Genomic DNA, 17,211 nt, shown 5'->3' on the forward strand with positions numbered 1-17,211 from the left:
GAGTTCAGAAAAGTTACCTTTCCAGGGGCTAAGGTAGCGACCCTCTGAATCAACCACATACAACCGAAACATTTTTTTACAACCTCACTTAGCTTCATAATTAGACGGAGGAGGCTATAAATCAGACGCAGAGAGCCGGTGATGTTTATGACTATATAAACTGGGTCATACGCTGCATAATAAACTCCCACAGACTGTACATTTATTATACATGATTGTTAAGAGCCACTGTACAATGCAGACGAAGCGAGCGCTTTCTGGGGTTTTGTTGCGAAATTCCCGACATGGCCTCACGTCTTGGAGAGTTTTGAGGTCCACCCTGCTGCTTTTGCCCTGGCTGTTCGCTTCCAGCTATACGAGGGACATAGTTCCTTAGATTCGCAAAGAAGCTGCTTATTCCACCTCCTAGCCGAGGCCGACCGAGTTTGCTCTGTTTCTAATACCTACAAGACAACTTGAAATATACAGTACAGCCAAGCCAGGTTCCAAAGCTCATCCCATTCTACAAAACCTACTAGATGTCGGAAGGATGATGAACCAGATGTTTGGATGCCAGGGTCTAGTCTGGAGCTTGGAAAAGCTGGATTTGAGGACTACAACTCCCAGGACCCCCCGCCCAGCACAGTCAAGAGGACTTGTAGTCCAAGCGTGAAATCCGAATTCAAGTAGACCCGTTCAATCAATGGATGGAATGATTAAGTCAACAGTCCGACAAATGTTATTTTGAGAGGCACCAGCTGCCTTCAGAAAATTCTCCACACCCCTCCAGGCTTACTAATGCAAAAACAAAATATAGCTATGAAAAACGTCTTTTTTAAACCCGTTATCCATATGCCTTTAACAAGCCTTTTCTTTATGCCACTATTTAAAAAAAAAATGAAAACACAGGAAATTAAGCCCCCTGCACACCCACGAATATGAAAGCGTTCAAAGGGGCTACCTTTCAGCCCTGAAAGCCAAAGAAACCTGAGTATCAGAACCGAAAATTTACCATTAACTTGATACAGTAAAGAAAGCCTTGGTCTAGCCATGCAGCACAGCGCTGGTTTAATGGCTTTGAGCTGTGGGTGATCTTGCATATGCTACCGGCCGCCGAGGTTAAAGGACTAGTTGTGGGATTCTGGTGGCTTTTGTAAGCTTAAGGGAACGCTTGAAGTCACTTTCGAAAGGTGTTGGGTAGCCTAATGTGTTTGACACCTGTCTGCTAAGACCGCCCACATCTGGATGTGGTTAGCATCCAGATTTGCCATTGTTTGCTCCTGGATTCCTTCCCAACCTCTTCTGGATGCTTTCGGCTGCGGCTAAGAAGTCACTTAACTCCACCGGTCACCTTTCAACACAGAATGTTGAGCCCTCGTCCAAATTATGTTGTATTTTATTTAAATATTAAATTACAGCACGCTTAAGGATCTGGGGCTGAAACATCCCGGGTTCGCCGTTGATCGGTGAGCAAATTCCTGGCTTTCTTCAAAGCACGTTTAAGCGTAGAAAGAAAGAAAGAAAGAAAGAAAGAAAGAAAGAAAGAAAGAAAGAAAGAAAGGAAGGAAGGAAGGAAGGAAGGAAGGAAGGAAGGAAGGAAGGAAGGAAGGAAGGAAGGAAGGAAGGAAGGAAGGAAGGAAGGAAGGAAGGAAGGAAGGAAGGAAGGAACGAAGGAAGGAAGGAACGTTCATTCGTTCATTTGTTTGTTTGTTCGTTCGTTCGAACAAACGAAAGAATGAAAGAACAAAAGAAAAATAGGAAGGAAGGAAGGAAGATCCCCTGCTACTTCTTGTTTTTTTCCCACATGAAAATTGTTGTGCAAGTCTCTCACTGATCAAAGGACATCTGTGCATGTCTTCTATATATGTATGGAATAAAAGGTCAGATTCAAGAGACCTGGATTCAAATCCTCACTTTATTGCAGAAACGTGCTAAGGAGGGGCAGTGATCGATCACTCCTTGAATATCTCACATATCAAGGAAACGGTATAATGGTGGCCGAAATTCAGAGGCAACTTGACAGCAAGGAACAGCAATTTTGGAACCATTAGAAGATGCGGGGGGGGGGGGAAACGGTGTCATCTAAAAACTCATCTAAAAACATTTCCTACTGACCCTACCAAAGGATTTTTTTAAAAAAAACAACAGCCAACCAAAAAAGGAACATAAAAGAGTGTGCAGACATTGGAATGGGTTGTTTTTTGCATGCTTTTGTGAAAATTAGACTTTGGAGAGATGTTTCTGGCCCCAGACCTCTCGAGGATGTCTGCCCCTGCTCTGGCTGATGCCCCGTCTTGTCTTGTCGTTCCATTCCTGTTGCCCTCATTCGCCCCCCCCCCCCGAAACCTCTTGCCACTTTCTCAGACACGACCGAGAAAGTGCAAGGCCAGGCATTTCTAAAAATAGCCCGTTTTCCACATTTTAGTGACGGATAGTGTTGCTATAATTTTAAAAAAAGGCTGGCATTTTGCAAAGCTAGCTGCTTCATAAAACAGGCTGGCTGTTAAGAACGGCCTAGCATCAGCCGGGCCATGTGTTCGGTTGGCAGGAAAAGGCCAGATCCTTATTTACCAATCACACAGTGAGCCTTCAAACATGGAAAAAGACCTCTGTTAGCCGAAGAACAACGGACATCTCGGTGCCCATCCCTCTTAGAGGTTCTGATCTCAGAGAAGCGCAAGAGCACTGTTGTGAAGGAAAAGTGGAAAGCAGATTACAATGCAATCTTATCATTACTCAGAAGTAAACCATATTGAATGCATTGTTTCTCTCTCTGTCTCTGTCTCTCTGTCTGTCTCTCTCCCCCCCTCTCTCTCACACACACACACACAACGTATGTGTGTATAGGACACAGAGGTCTGGAATTTTAGCCGGGGTGGGGAAATTAGCACTATCATCGACTGCCTCAGATCTTGACAACGGAGGCATGTTATACTGCTCATCTCCTTCAAAAATCAGCTGTCTTTGGAAAACATTGGGGTACACCCTGTAAGAATAAGATCCTCTTTGCCAGAATCGGTTCTGATCGGTTTTATAGAGGGAAAGGATGTGGGAAGGTTACCACTATAATGGACTGTGTCCCATGTCACATTTTTATGCTGGAGGCTGGCTGTATTCCTAATCTCCTTCAAAATTCAGTCACCAGTGACATCAGGCCTTTGGAAATTGCTGAGAACAACTTGCACAAAACGATTTTCCTTGATCCATGTTAGGGTTTTGGGATTTTGTGTGGTTTCTTGCTTGTCTGTCTGTTGGTTAGTGGATCAAAACTGAAATCTTCCAATGGAAGAAGCTCTAGCAGCTTGAGTTTGGCTGTTTGAGGTGAATTAGCGCTATGCTGTTGGTAGTAATAAAAAGGAGGACAGCTTTAAAACTTGGTGAATTGCTTGACCTCCCAATGGGTCCTCATGTTTGCACCATAGTGATCTAGCCCATCACCCTGCTCTCCTCCTGCTGATTATTTTAATCTCCGAATATCTGGGAGAGGTGCTCCTTAAGTCCTCTTTGATCTCTCTCTCTCTCTCTCTCTCTCTCTGTTGGGACCACATGCCAAAGTTGCTGCTGAGTGTTCTCTGAATTTATATTTAAAGATGTAATCTGACCTGCCCCTTTCCCCTCTGCCAACTGGAACCACGCCAGCGACAGAACGAAATCTCAAAATGCTGAATACATTAATATTTGAGGCGCGGGCTCTGTAGCAATAAACAAGCCCGAAGAACATATAAATATCAAAAATTGCTTTCCAGGTCGCATGCGTGCAAGACGATAACATTTTGGATTTTATACATCTTCTGCAACCTGGTAGACCTGACATTTACTTTTCCTCTGATTTCCAAAAGGCGCCCCGCCTGCCAAAATAGATGGTTTACAAGACAGGCTTCTAAATGTCACCATTTAGCTCGTGCACTTATAATCTGAAGCCTCTTACTCCCTTGGTGGAGTGCCCAGCTTAACGAACAAAACAACAACTTTCACACAGAACGAAACTAAACAAGCAACACTCTCCTGCATTCCTCAGCAGCCTGATAATTTTTTTTCTCTATGATATGGTGGCACTGATAGGAAAGGAAGAAAGGCTTCTAGCTCCCCATGAATCTTCTAGATCAAGGAAGGCTGGTTCTTTTGGATTTAGCGCCCAACCTTCAACAAATCCCATGCTCCTCAAAATGGTTTGAGCTCCAGAAAACCAATGCTTTGTTGCGGATGCCCACAGAAGATTTTGGAGGGGAGAGGGAATGAAAATACAACTGGTTTCAAAGGAAGCCTGTAGTGTTCCTGGTCTGGAGAGCAATCCAGCATGCATTCCCAAAGCATGCTATACTGAGATCTAGAAACATTGACTCTCAATTGGGCAAAAGCTGGCCAAGTATGAATCTCTAAGATGTTCAACTAATGCTTCCATCAGTTCTACCCAATGTGACAAGCAAGGAGAAAGAATGAGAGTAGAATGGCCCTGTGTCCCCCTTTCACAAACAGCGAATACATTGACAAATTCTGGAATTTGCTCTGCAATTTGTGGATTCAAAGTATTTTTCAACGACCACAGGACGCAATGGCTGGTGTGAATCAGCCTGGCTCTTTTGGCCTCGGATTGAGAGTTCTTCCAGTGGCGGTTTCTACATTGTAAAAGCCGGAACAACTCAACCAGTGTTTTCTCCATGTTGAATGAACATGGAGAATGAAATATACACATTTTTTGGGAAGAGGGAGAACTATTACAGTACTCCACATTACAGTGGTGCCTCGCTTAACGATTACCTTGTTAAACGTTACCTCCGCTTTACGATGAGGTTTTTGCAATCACAATAGCGATCGCAAAATGATGTTTAGATAAGGAAATTTCGCTTGACGATGATCGGTTCCCTGCTTCGGGAACCGATTTTTCACTAGACGATGATTCTAAAACAGCTGATCAGCGGCTCTAAAATGGCCGCCCGCTGTGCAAAATGGCTCCCCGCTGTGCTTTAGGATGGATTCCTCGCTTTACAGGCACCGAAAATGGCCGCCCCATGGAGGATCTTCGCTGGACGCTGAGGTATTTAGCCCATTGGAATGCATTGAACCGGTTTTCAATGCATTTCAATGGGCTTTTTCATTTCGCTTGACGAGAATTTCGCTTAACAGCAATTTCAATGGAACGAATTATCCTCGTCAAGCGAGGCACCACTGTACTAGCAAAGTACCAGTAAAGATGCGTTTGCAGAGCGTACTGGGAGTGTTGGTTTTCTGATGACTTTCTCTCCCTGTTCTTTTCTAGATGACTCGCTTTTCTCAGTGGGCAGTAAGATCACTGGGAAGTCCTGCGAATTTAATGGTACCACCTACCAGCATGGGGAGATGTTTGTGGCAGAGGGACTCTTCCAAAACAAACAAGCCAACCAGTGTGCCCAGTGCAGTTGTTCGGTAAGTAACAGGACTGCTCTAAAGTCTGGTGCAGGGCCGGCCCTGCCATTAAGCAGAGTGAGGTGTTCTGGGTCAGGTAGAAGAGCAGAAGGGTTCAGATCTAATGGTCACTCCTTCGAGACAAGCCTCCTGGTCCTTCTTAGAGATAAGACTCAGGAGCTTTAATGGCAGAAGCCCTTTTCTTTGCCTGCTTCCAAAGTCACGTGCCATATTTCCCCCTTGATCACCCCAGGAGACAATAGATCTTCATGTCTTAGTCAACCCAACCGAGATTTCAGAGATTACCAAGAGATGGGAGTGGGGATCCCTTTTTCAGACTCCAGCAACCAGAATCTCCTAGCCAACACTTCTGTTAACAGTGACAAAACTTGGCTTCTAGGAGTTGGAATTTGGAAAAGTGGCTTTTCTCACCTCTGGTCTTTCATCAAAGTCAAGATTTTGAGGACCATTGCATAAGAAAGCAGGTCCATCTCTACAATGGATGGATATTATCAGGATTAGAGGTTGCTCTTAAATATCAATGGCAGCTCATAATTTTAAACTACCTTGCAGTTAAAGAATGTGTCATAAGGAATATTCTGGATGGTGAGCTGTCATGGCAACCCTGTGCTAAATGGATGGATATGTCTGTCTCATGCACTAAGCACTTGTTCGGTGTTTTTTTTTAATTTCTTAATGGCAGGAAGGAAACGTCTACTGCGGGTTGAAGACATGTCCCAAATTAAGCTGCTCCTCGCCTGTGTCTATGCCCGAATCCTGTTGCCCAGCTTGCCGAGGTAAAGGAACAGATTAACAATTGCATTCCTTCCATTCCACCCATATCTCTTCCGTCTTTGTCTGAAGACTCTACAACTCAGCATGACATGCCAATTGATCGTTGTGGGTGCTGTTGCTTTCTTGGTTCTGATAATGGTTCTGATGCTGAATTCAACAACGCCATTATTTATTTGTTTAGGGTTTTTTTTTACCCCACCCACCTAGTGGTCAGGCTGCTTACTTGCCACTTGCTGAACCCTGAGTGTCTTCCCTAGCTCTTGACCCTGTGATTTCTTATCTACTAGGAGACGGAGAGTCCTTGTGGGACCACGCGGATGGAGACATTTTCCGGCAACCAGCCAACAGAGAAGCTGTAAGTGAGGCAGAGAGCCTTCGGACTGAGTTGTGAGCATACCCAAGCCCCCCCCTCCAAAGAAAACGAAAAGAACAGAATAGAAAAAGCAGGAAGTAAGGACTGAGTCTTTCATTCTGGACCCACTCTATTCCAAAACAAGCATTGCGGGTAGACGCTGACATAGCAGCAGACGGTTAATCTTTGATTTCGGACCACCCTACTTATTTAAGGAGTAACTTTGGCTCCGTTAATTAGGAACTAAAGTTGTGTGTTTCCAAGGTTTGTTGTTGTTGTTGTTGTTGTTGTTGTTGTTGTTGTTGTTGTTGTTGTTGTTGTTGTTGTTGTTGTTGTTGTTGTTGTGTGTTCTGTGCTGGTAGGTTGGAATCAGCTTATAGCGACTCTAATAGGTCTTTCAAGGTAAGAGAGAGGTCAAAGGAGAGGTTTTATGTACTGAATTACCCCAGTATATTTCCAAGGTCTCCTGAACCCTAGTCCATGGCTCAGCCCACTACAACACACTGGGCACCATTTCCAAGGTTATTGACTTGAAACTGGGGAAGGATTCTGATTCTTGGCAGCTTATTCTCTTTTCGTCTTTAATTTCACTAAATCCTTTTGGCCCCTAGCTCCTCCTTTTTCCAACTGATGGATAGTTGAAATGAAAACAATGGTGAGAATATAGTTTGCATTTTTTTTTCTCTCAGGGACCGAGGGAAGAAATCCTTTGTTTAAGAAAAAAAAATTACTGGCAAAGAAAACACAGATGATTGCTTATTTCTGTGGTTGGAATATACTGAGCTGCCAAAAATGACAAGATTCATATCCAGTTTTTTTGGGGACCAATGAATCAGCAAAAGTTTGGGAGAACCAATTTGGGCTGGAGTGTAATAACACATGATGGCTGGATAGTTCTGTGGTTGAGGCATCTGGCTGTGGAGCCAGAGATTGGGGTTTGATTCCCCAGTGCGCATCCTGGGGAAAAAGCCAGCCTGTGCAACCTTGGGCAAGCTGCTCTGTCCCAGAGCACCCCTAGAGGAAGGGAATGGGAAGGCACTTCTGGGCATTCTCTACCTAGGAAAACCTGCAGAAAGTCACCATTAGTCAGAATTGACTTGACAGCATGCCAATACTATTGTTATTGCAACCCATAAGGGTGGGGAAAGGCATTACTAAAATCAAGCCAAAAGCCTTTGTAACCCCATATCATGCTTTCCATGGGGACCAAGAAGGTGCTTAGGGGAAGCCAACAAGGAAAAAAATAAGGTCAATATTATTAAGTAAAGTCAGCCTGGGTAGCCTTGGGCCAGCTGCACAGTCCCAAGGCTACCCCTAGAGGAAGGGAAGGGTAAAGCACTTCTGAGTGTTCCTTACCTAGAAAACTCTGAAAAAGGTTCAGCATAAATCAGAACTGACTTGAGGGCACAAGATGATGATTATGATTAGTTTGGAATAATGAAAATAAAATTGCAAGAATTGACTTTTTTTAAAAAAGGAATCTGTACGTAACTAACCATTTTGGGAAGCACTGGTGCTGGAACAGTAGCCCATTACTTTTAGGAAGTAACCTTCAAAAAGTAACTTTCTCTGGTTTTGAGGGATTCACAGCCAGCCACTGAAGGAGAGGTCGTCTTGGGAGGCCAATTGAGCTGCAAAAGGTCTCCCTGGGAATTAGACCTGCGTCTGCAAAGATTTTTGGTATCTGCTTTCTGAAACCAAACGGTTGGATTTTCAGCCCAGCATAACTGATTGTTTGAACAGAAAGCTGTGTGTTTTGAAATCTTAGGAGCAGAACATAACAAAAGCAAACAATGGCCGATAAGCGTGTGCGTGTGTGTGTGTGCCCGTCCGTGTGTGTTTGTGTGTGGTTTTTTTCCGTTCCTTAAAACAATGGCTATAATCCAGAACAGACTTCACTGTGCATAATAAGCACATTGGAATCAGTGGGCTTAAGTATTTTTAACTCTGCAAGGAAAGGAAACCAAAATCACTAGCTAATCTGAGAGAGGGCAGAAATCTTTACAGATCCCAGATGTGATAGCATGGCAAGCATTAGTCTCTTAGGCTATCTAAGACCTTCTAAGACCTCACACACTCCTCCCCAGCAGCTCCCATGGCTGATGCCTGCGTTAGAATGTGTTTTAGCGCATCAGCACTGGTTCAGGGCAGCTGCCATTTCTCCCTCCCACCCAGTAATGCTCTGGAAAGTGCCTTAATCCCTTTGCTTTATCACAAGGACGTGGAATTGCCACCACCATGGCAGTGTGGTAATCATCATGTGGTCCATTACTGTGTAATCGACAGCCACCATGAGTAGCTAACTGCTATAGCGCATCAGCACTGTTTCTAAGTGCCATAGCGCATCAGCGCTGTTTCTAAGTGCTATAGCGCATCAGCACTCATAATACATATATAAATTGCTTCTTTCCCCTGCCCCTCTAAGGGGAAGCAGAGGACAGGGGCTCCCACAAGCCCTACTAGGGTGTCAAATGACACTTCACCAAAGAGGAACTCAGAATCATGGAGGCAGCCCAGCTTGAGGGCGGGGATTTCATTAAAAAAGCACCCATGCAAATAGAGTGGCCACCCACCCACCACCAAGAGGGAGAGCAAAAGAGGGCACTGGCCTGCATAAAACCCCTAATTTGAATGAGTGGATGGAAAATTAGGAATCATTTTTTTATAATTGAAATATAATTACAATGTGTCTTAGCAAGTGTAAGGGGGGCGACCTATGTGTTTACCAGATCTGCTGACCAGACAGTAACTGTGGGTCGGCAACTTCAAGTTCACTGATCTTCCTTCTTTGATCTCTTCAGAGGATAACTGACTGGATGGTCAGTGGGCTGGAGGACAAGCCCGTCCCTGCAGTGGATCAACAAGAGGGGGACAAAGGGCCATACTGTTCTATAAATAGCTAAGTGAGAATGTTCAACTGAATCTTGTTCTGCTCTTTGTCAGCTTATGTTTACCTCTCCACGCAGCTGACCGTCGGCTTCCTTGACTTGCTTGTATCTAAGAAAGTGGACATTTGCCCAACTAAGCCTAAGCCTTTGCCCCAACAATCGCAAGAACCCGTGTGGTGCCTCTCCTTCCAGAAGATGTTCCTGACAGGCTCTAGAAGAGTGGTGGCCAACCTTGGGTCCCCAAGGTGTTCTTCAACTAACACTCCCAGAAGCCTTCACCACTAGCTGTGCCGGCCAGGATTTCTCGGAGTTGTCATCTAAGATGGGCACCCAAGGTTGGGAAGCAGCGATCTAGAACAATGGCTCCTAACCTTGGTTCCCCAGATGTTCTTGGACTAGAACTCCCAGAAGCCTTCACCCTAGATGTGCTGGCTAGGATTTCTGGGAGTTGCAGTCCAAGAATACCTGTGTTACCCAAGGTCTAGAAACAAAAGTCAGAGGAACACCTTCTTAACCACCTTGGGTCTTCTGGCAACCTCTCGTTCTTATTCTCTCCCTCTCTCGTTCTCTCTCTTGTTCAATCTTAATGTCGTTCCATCTCTTTTTCCTACAGAGGCACTCTCCCCATCGCTCCCATTATGAGCCACCGCCCAGACAAATAGCCAACATCCCACGATTTGCTGGAGGCAGAAGTAACAGAGGAGCCCTACCGGACATGCAACAGGCCTCTGGGACCATCGTCCAGATCGTCCTGAACAACAAGCATAAGCACGGACGAGGTAGAGCATCGCTTTCAGAGTTACCTTCTTCTGGTTAGGGGACAGCTTCCTGGAGGGTTTTCAAATAGGAGAATGCGGTAAAACTGGCACACGGAGGCTCAATGCTTCTTTAAAATATCAGGCCTAGAATTCTCCAAGGATTGTGCTGGCTGGAGGGAGGGAGGTGCAAGCGTGTCTGGGAGTTCTGCTCCAAAACGTAACTTTTCTAAGCTTTGCTCATACGCATCTCAGAAGACCACAAATCTGTGGTTTCATCCAGGGGGCTTTGCATGCCAGATGCCACCAACATGGTGCTCTCCAGAAGCTTTAGATTATTATTTCCATCATCCAAGACATGTGGCCCTACTGGTTGGTCCTCGTGGGAGTTGTAGTTTGAAATATGTAGGAGGTGTCAAGTGGGAGAAAGATGAAATCTGCGGAACCCAATGTTCAAGAAACAAGTGTGCATGCTGTCTAGTACTTTTCCAGGGAAGGAGAAGGCTGGCATTGAGATGGACATCAAAGGTCACCTCCTGACCCTCTGAGATCACCAACACATATGCTTTCCCAGACACTGGAGTATTGTCTTTGAAATATCACTGCAGCAGAGCAAAGCAGGGAACCATGGACAGCTGGACTGCCCAGTTCCCTCTGCGAGGTGGATGATGTTGTTCGGATTATTTGGTATATGTCCTGGTAGAGAACAGCACCAGCTAGGTTGTTCTTGTGGCTATTGAGCCAGAGCCGCTCCAAACAGCATTGTTAAGGGGTAGAGGGAGAGAAAAAAATTATAGTGTTACACAATCCTTTAATGGACAGAACAGGATACTTAAAACTTCCATGCATTCAGATCTCCTTGTTGCCATTATCAAGAGGCCGTTTGCTAGCTGTCTATCTCTAGTAAGAGGAGAACAAACAGGCAGTGGTCTTAAAAGAAGAAAGAGGAGGTAAGGGAGCCTAGGAATAGCCATCTACATATAGATTGTGAAAAGAGAGAAAGAAGCAGACAGATTCATCCGCCTTGACTTTCCACCCTCGCCATTCCAGGTTTAGATTCCTGTACTGCATGCACTGGGACTCTGTTCCAACAGACGTTGAGGTATATGGCCATATTGCCCACCTTCTCGTGAGGTCTCTGGCTGAAGAACCAGTTGGAACCTCTCTCTCCAGTGCTTTGGCTTGGAACTCAGCCATGCTACGTTGCCTACTTCCTGGCATGGGGAAGAGGTAGAGAAGTGACACACTCTCGACCAGCCCTTGCAGATCTCAGCTAAGTCCTAGATGTGGTCAAGGAGAACAGTTTACTTCGGAATCTCTACTGTTCGCTCTGATTTCTGATTGGCAGTGATATGTCGGATCATTGTCTTCCCCCATCTGACTCATGACAGCTCAGAAGGCCGTGGTTCCCAACCTTGGGTCTCCCAGGTGTTCTTGGACGAAAACTCCCAGAAGCCTTCACCACTCACTGCACTGGCCAGGATTTCTGGGAACTGTAGTCCAAGAACATCTGAGACTCTACTCAAGGTTGGGAAGAGTAGTCAGATGATGGATCCTTCATGGCTGGAAGGGAACTAGCCAGGAGCCGCAGTGGGACGGATCCCAACCTTCTGTTGACCAAACACCCATCTCCTTATCGAATGCTATTTGAAATTGTTGTGAAAGAGAGAGAGAGCTTGGCATCAGCACAAGAGGAGATAACAAGACTGAGTTTCTGGGACCCCTCCCAAAGATACTGCCTTTAACCTTGACCCTAGATTGCCCTCCTCTCTCCAACACGGAGATGCTGGCTTTTAAAAATACATTTTCCTTTCCTTGCGTATCTTGAGTCCATTGCGCTGACTTCATTGCCTGGCAATTGTTTAAAGTTTTGATTTGCCAAATCCTTCTGTATGGAACCTGCCCAAGTCACACACCTTTTGGCTTGCTACTAAGAGGGCGGGAGGGGGGAATCATCAAAATCAGGGAGAACTGAGATCCACAGAAGTTGCAGGCCAAAAAAAGAAAAAGGTTGAATGTTTGGGTGTTGTTGTTTTTTAAAGGAGGTTCTCAAGGGTAGGCTGGTTATCTGCCTTTGTCAGTTTTTCTTATGTATGTGAAATCCCTTACTTCTCTGGTACACCTTCTGGTGCAAAACTGTTAATTCAGCATCTCTGCATTCCTTGTTGTTGTTATATGCCATCAGGTTGCCTCCGACATATGGCGACCCCATGACTGAGCCATCTCCATAATGCCCTGTCCTCCACTGCCCTTCTCAGCTCTTGCAAACGCAAGGCTGTGGCTTCCTTTAGAGAGTCTGTGTCCGTCTCGTATTGGGTCTTCCTCTTTCCCTGCTGCCTTCCACCTTTCCTGCCAGGATGGTCTTCTCCAGAGATTCCTGTCTTCTCGTGAGGTGCCCAAAGGAAGACGGCCTCAGTTTCCACATTTTTGCCCTGATCCTTAATAGTTCTGCTCCTTATTTCTACACCTGCGGTTTCATTTATGCAGTCAGTCCACCATTTTCAAGGGGCAAAAGCTGGCTGATGTTACAAGAGGCTTGTGCCCCACTCTGTGCTCCCCCGATCATCACCCCCCGTCTCTGGTGGGGGTCCCGAGACCCCGGGGCTCTAGATGTAGACACCACAATTACCCCTCTCGGTGCAAGCGGCTGCTCTGAAAACCTCCACAGTGCACCAAAAACTATAAAGGAGGGTCCCCGGTGCCGCTCATCCCAACCCGGGCACAGGATTTTGGGCGAGTGGTGGCATGAACTAGCCTTCAAGGTTGGCAGGGTGCAACCTGAAAGGGGACCTAAAAGAGAGAGATTTGAATGTCAAGAAAACCGTTCTCCCAAAAACCAACAGTCCACGGGCTCTCGAAAAGTAGCCTGTGACATGTTAAAAGCCTTTGATTTATGTCCAACCGATCTTTTACGGTATTAATTCACCGGAGGAATGTTGGCTACAGAGTCTTTATTATCCACCTGAACAATCATGAAATAACATTCGGTTCAGGCTGATGTTTCATGTTGGATCTCAAACCGAAAAGTAAAAGGGGGGAGGAAACCCTCTCCCCGCTGCCACGTCTCCAACCCCCCCAATTCACACACCCAGATACCATCAAAGCGGTTTCTAACTGATTTGCTTCGGTACATAAAAGCCGCCAAATGAATAGCACATTGCTTAGGCACAGCGGCACCACCTCAGAGGCGGCTTGAGGACCTCGGAGGTGGCAGCTTCTCACAATGCCTGAGAGATTCCCGTCCCACCCCCACCCCACCCCAACCTCCATTTCCCCTGGATGGAAACCAGAAGGCCAAGAAGACGGTTTTCTCCTTCTCTTGGGTTAAATTCAATTAGTGTGAGTGTAATCAATGAACTGGAAAGGTAACTTCAGAGTCTCCAGGGAACAGATTTTAATTTCTATGGGCCTTCTGTAAATGCAGTTAAAAAGGGGGCATGCTATTGAGATGCCCCATATTTCTAGCAGGGGACGATAGGCTTAGCAAACACCCCTCTTTTCTCTCCCCCCACCCCCCGATTTGACACCACATGTCAGAGCTGGCTATTATTATTCAACAGGAGTAGAGTGGCAGGCTTTTTTTTAAGCTACCTGCCTCACCCATGTGTTGTCTTTTTTCAATTTGCTGCTGTCGTTGCATGTGTCTAGTTGGCTCAGACCACAACTTACAGATATTATGTGTTTGCAATGATCAGAGCTCCAGCAACTCCCAACAGCGTGGCCAGTAGCTAAGGGAGTCCGGGTGCAAAAGAGGAGAGATCCAGAGGAACGTAGAGCAGTGAGCATGCTGGCTGGAGCACATGGCTGCAGAGTCACAGGTTGAGAGTTTGATTCATCCTGGGAGAAGAGCCAGCCTGTGTATCCCTGGGCAAGCTGCACAATCCCAGGCCAACCCCAGAAGAAGGGAAGGGTATGCCACTTCTGTGTGTTCTTCACTTAGGGAACCTAGGAGAGGGCCACCGTAATTTGGATTTGACTTAATGGCATGCAATGCTTATTAATTCTAATTCTAATTATCGCCATGTGTAGGGGAATTGCAGAAAGCAATCAGTTGGTTTCGCCTATTGATTCCTGCCCTCCCTGCAAACGGGTCTGATTTCTAATGAAAACTAAAGACGAGGAGCAGCCAACTCAACTGCTTCACCTAAGAGAAGGAGGGACGTGTCATCCCATTGAGCGGGAGGGCCGTTTCGAAGCCCTGGCTTTTTCATTCATTTGGCGCCAATCTACACAATCCGGAATTCTTGGAATTCCGGATCGACAACCATGAAGTTCATTGCAGATGTTTAGAGAAGCTTGAAAGGCACGTTTGGACAGCAGCCAGCTCAAATTTGTTTCTCAGATTTGGCTGGTAGATTTCCCATCCCTCATTGTGCGAGGCTGGGCTGTCGGCTTCCAATGAGTGGGGACGTCCTGGGGCCAAAGTTATTTCTTTTTAAATTAAAAAACAAAATGCACGAAGGGAGCAAAACACATCCCATTGAAATCATTGTAGCTTACTTCTAAGTAGACATGCCTAAGAAGCCAATAGATGTCGAACATAGACATGTACTGTGCTGTGAAGCATGCATTGTATCAACACATCATAGAATCATAGAATAATGGAGCTGAAAAGGACCTATAAGGCCATCGAGTCCAACCGGCTGCTCAAGGCAGGAATCCCAGTCAAAGGATTTGATTTCTAAATTTTGTCTAAATTTCTCTTGAATGCCTTGAGTTGGAGCACTCGCCACTTTCCAAAGTCGTTGGTTCCATTGTCGTACCTCTCTAACAGTTAGGAAGTTTCTCCTGATATTCAGCCGAAATCTAGCTTCCTGTAACTAAAGCTCATTGTCGCTTGTCCTATATTCGGGGATGATCAAGAGTGCAGGACATGCCACAATGGGCTCAGATCTCTGGACTATATGGTTTACTCTTTAATTGATCTAATTGGTTTCTTAACAAGTGGATGTGCATCCTTCCAGCATCAAATTTGTGTGCCTTCTCTATTTTGGCATCCTGGGTCCCAGCTATTTTACCCTACATGTAGCTTTCCAATGCTTGGAATTTGGATCATCAAGGAAAACGTTGTCTTCTGCCCCCTTCCTTCAGGCGCCCCGTTCCTTCTAAGCTCAACAGAATTCGTCAGAGAGGTTGGAGAAGGAACTAATTTCTCCAGATAACAATAAATGTCCAGGTCAACATCTCTCTGAGATTACAGCCTCAAAACCTGAGACCAAAGGGGATGAGCCCTTTGGGGTATCTTAGAGAGGGCTGCTGTGGTGCCACAGAGGCAGGACAGGTGCAGGCTGGGGCAAAAAGTGCTTCTGAGCCAGCCGGTGGTGGGGACAGGTGAGAGGAAAAGGCTAGGAAGTGTTGGGGTCTGTTGCTGAAAATCAGTCGTGTTTGTCGGTTTGCTGATCCCTCTTTCAATGGTAAGTAAATTAAGCCTTTTATTATTTCGCCTACTAATGTCTCAGAGTGAGTGATTGAGGCTGTAAGTGCCAGTTAATGTGAAAAGGGGGTGGCCCTAATTTCCACAGGTGTGGTAAATCCTCTCTGGCTATTAGTCCAAAGTTTAGAGGAGCTGTCCAAGGTTATGAACCGATGTTGGGATTTGCTTTCAGAACCTTCAAGAGCTCCAAAGGCATTCAGATTGAAATTTTTAGTGGGATTTTTCGCTCCCATTGGGCCGTATAGTATTCATTTCCACCCTCCTCCTCTTTGCCCCTTTCATCCTCTTCGTTGCCTTCATCATCTTTGATCTCTCTCTTTGCTCTTCTTTTTTAAAACTTACTTTGATGCATTTGTTTGCTTCTCTCTCATCCACTGCAGTGTGTGTTTCCAATGGCAAAACCTACTCCCATGGGGAATCCTGGCATCCTAACCTCCGGTCGTACGGAATTGTGGAGTGTGTGTTGTGTACCTGCAACGTCACCAAGCAAGAGTGTAAGAAGATCACTTGCCCCGAGCAATATCCTTGCCGGCAGCCAAAGAAAATTGAAGGGAAATGCTGTAAAGTCTGCCCAGGTATGGATGGCGATGCAAATACTGTGTGTGTGATTGGTCTCCATAGGCTTCATCTGCAAGTCTGTCTATCTGGGCATGGTGCTTTGAAGGAATACGGATCTGTAGGGAAAATGTCCTAGTAACAGGATATATGCATGTCTCTTGACCTGGTTGACTCTCGGTCTAACCCACCACACTAATTTGTTGAAAAATAAAAGGCAGGGGGAATGTGTGTTTTCTCATGGAATCCTTGGAGAAAATATTGGGTTAAGGTGTAATAAATAAATAAAAGGTGGATGCATCACTTGTTTTGCCTGCAGAAGAAGATGAAGATGAAGAACAGGACAGTAAAGAATACTTCTGTGGTGAAGAGACACTTCCAGTCTATGAAGCTGTCCTCACACAAGTTGAAGAAATTGTCCGAAAAATAGCCGTGGTGAGAGATGAGCCACCTCAAGTGGAAATCCATGTGTGGACCATCCGGAAAGGTAAGCAGAGCATTAGATCCTCCCATGATTCTGAAGCTGTGAAATTCTGTTACTCCAAACATAGTAAAATCTAAGGCAGTCCTTCTAGTCTAGTATTTTCAAAATCTTTCGGACTACAAGTATCATCAACCGCTGTTCTCTGTGGTTCATGGGAATTGTAATCCAAAGCATCTGAAGGACACCATGTTGGGAAGGAAGGAAAGAAAGAAATATACTTTGACGGATTTCTGCATTGAGCAGAAGGTTGGACTTGATGACCTTACAGGCCCTTTCAATTCCATCATTTTATGATTCTATGAACCTTCCTAAATTTCTCAGGCTTGTAGTTAGTATCTCCCCTGACATCAAATGCGAAATAAAAATAATGTTTTGCTTCCTTTAACAACCAGAGAGGCAAGATGTAGATATGAAAGGAGTGATGCTTTTATTTATTTATTTATTTATTTATTTATTTGTTTGTTTGTTTGTTTGTTTGTTCGTTCGTTCGTTCGTTCGTTCGTTCATTACATTTATATCCCGCCCATCTAGTGCCTAAGCATCACTCTGGGTGGCTAACAAAGGTTCTTTCCCTTTTTGCTGAATGT

The 17,211-nt window shown here is 45.4% G+C and overlaps 1 protein-coding gene across 1 annotated transcript in view; it reads left to right on the plus strand.

The window, feature by feature from the left end:
- CHRDL1 (chordin like 1) overlaps positions 1–17,211 on the plus strand; it is a 35,613-nt gene that overhangs the window by 12,749 nt on the left and 5,653 nt on the right. Inside the window, exons 5-10 of the mRNA XM_072981072.2 lie at positions 5,237–5,382; positions 6,065–6,158; positions 6,444–6,511; positions 10,010–10,175; positions 15,966–16,160; positions 16,460–16,627. Of these exons, the coding sequence (XP_072837173.2) occupies positions 5,237–5,382; positions 6,065–6,158; positions 6,444–6,511; positions 10,010–10,175; positions 15,966–16,160; positions 16,460–16,627 (837 nt within the window). The remainder of the gene's footprint in view (positions 1–5,236; positions 5,383–6,064; positions 6,159–6,443; positions 6,512–10,009; positions 10,176–15,965; positions 16,161–16,459; positions 16,628–17,211) is intronic.

Source organism: Pogona vitticeps, chromosome 11 (assembly GCF_051106095.1).
Source record: "Pogona vitticeps strain Pit_001003342236 chromosome 11, PviZW2.1, whole genome shotgun sequence".
Classification (NCBI taxonomy): Eukaryota; Metazoa; Chordata; class Lepidosauria; order Squamata; family Agamidae; genus Pogona; species Pogona vitticeps.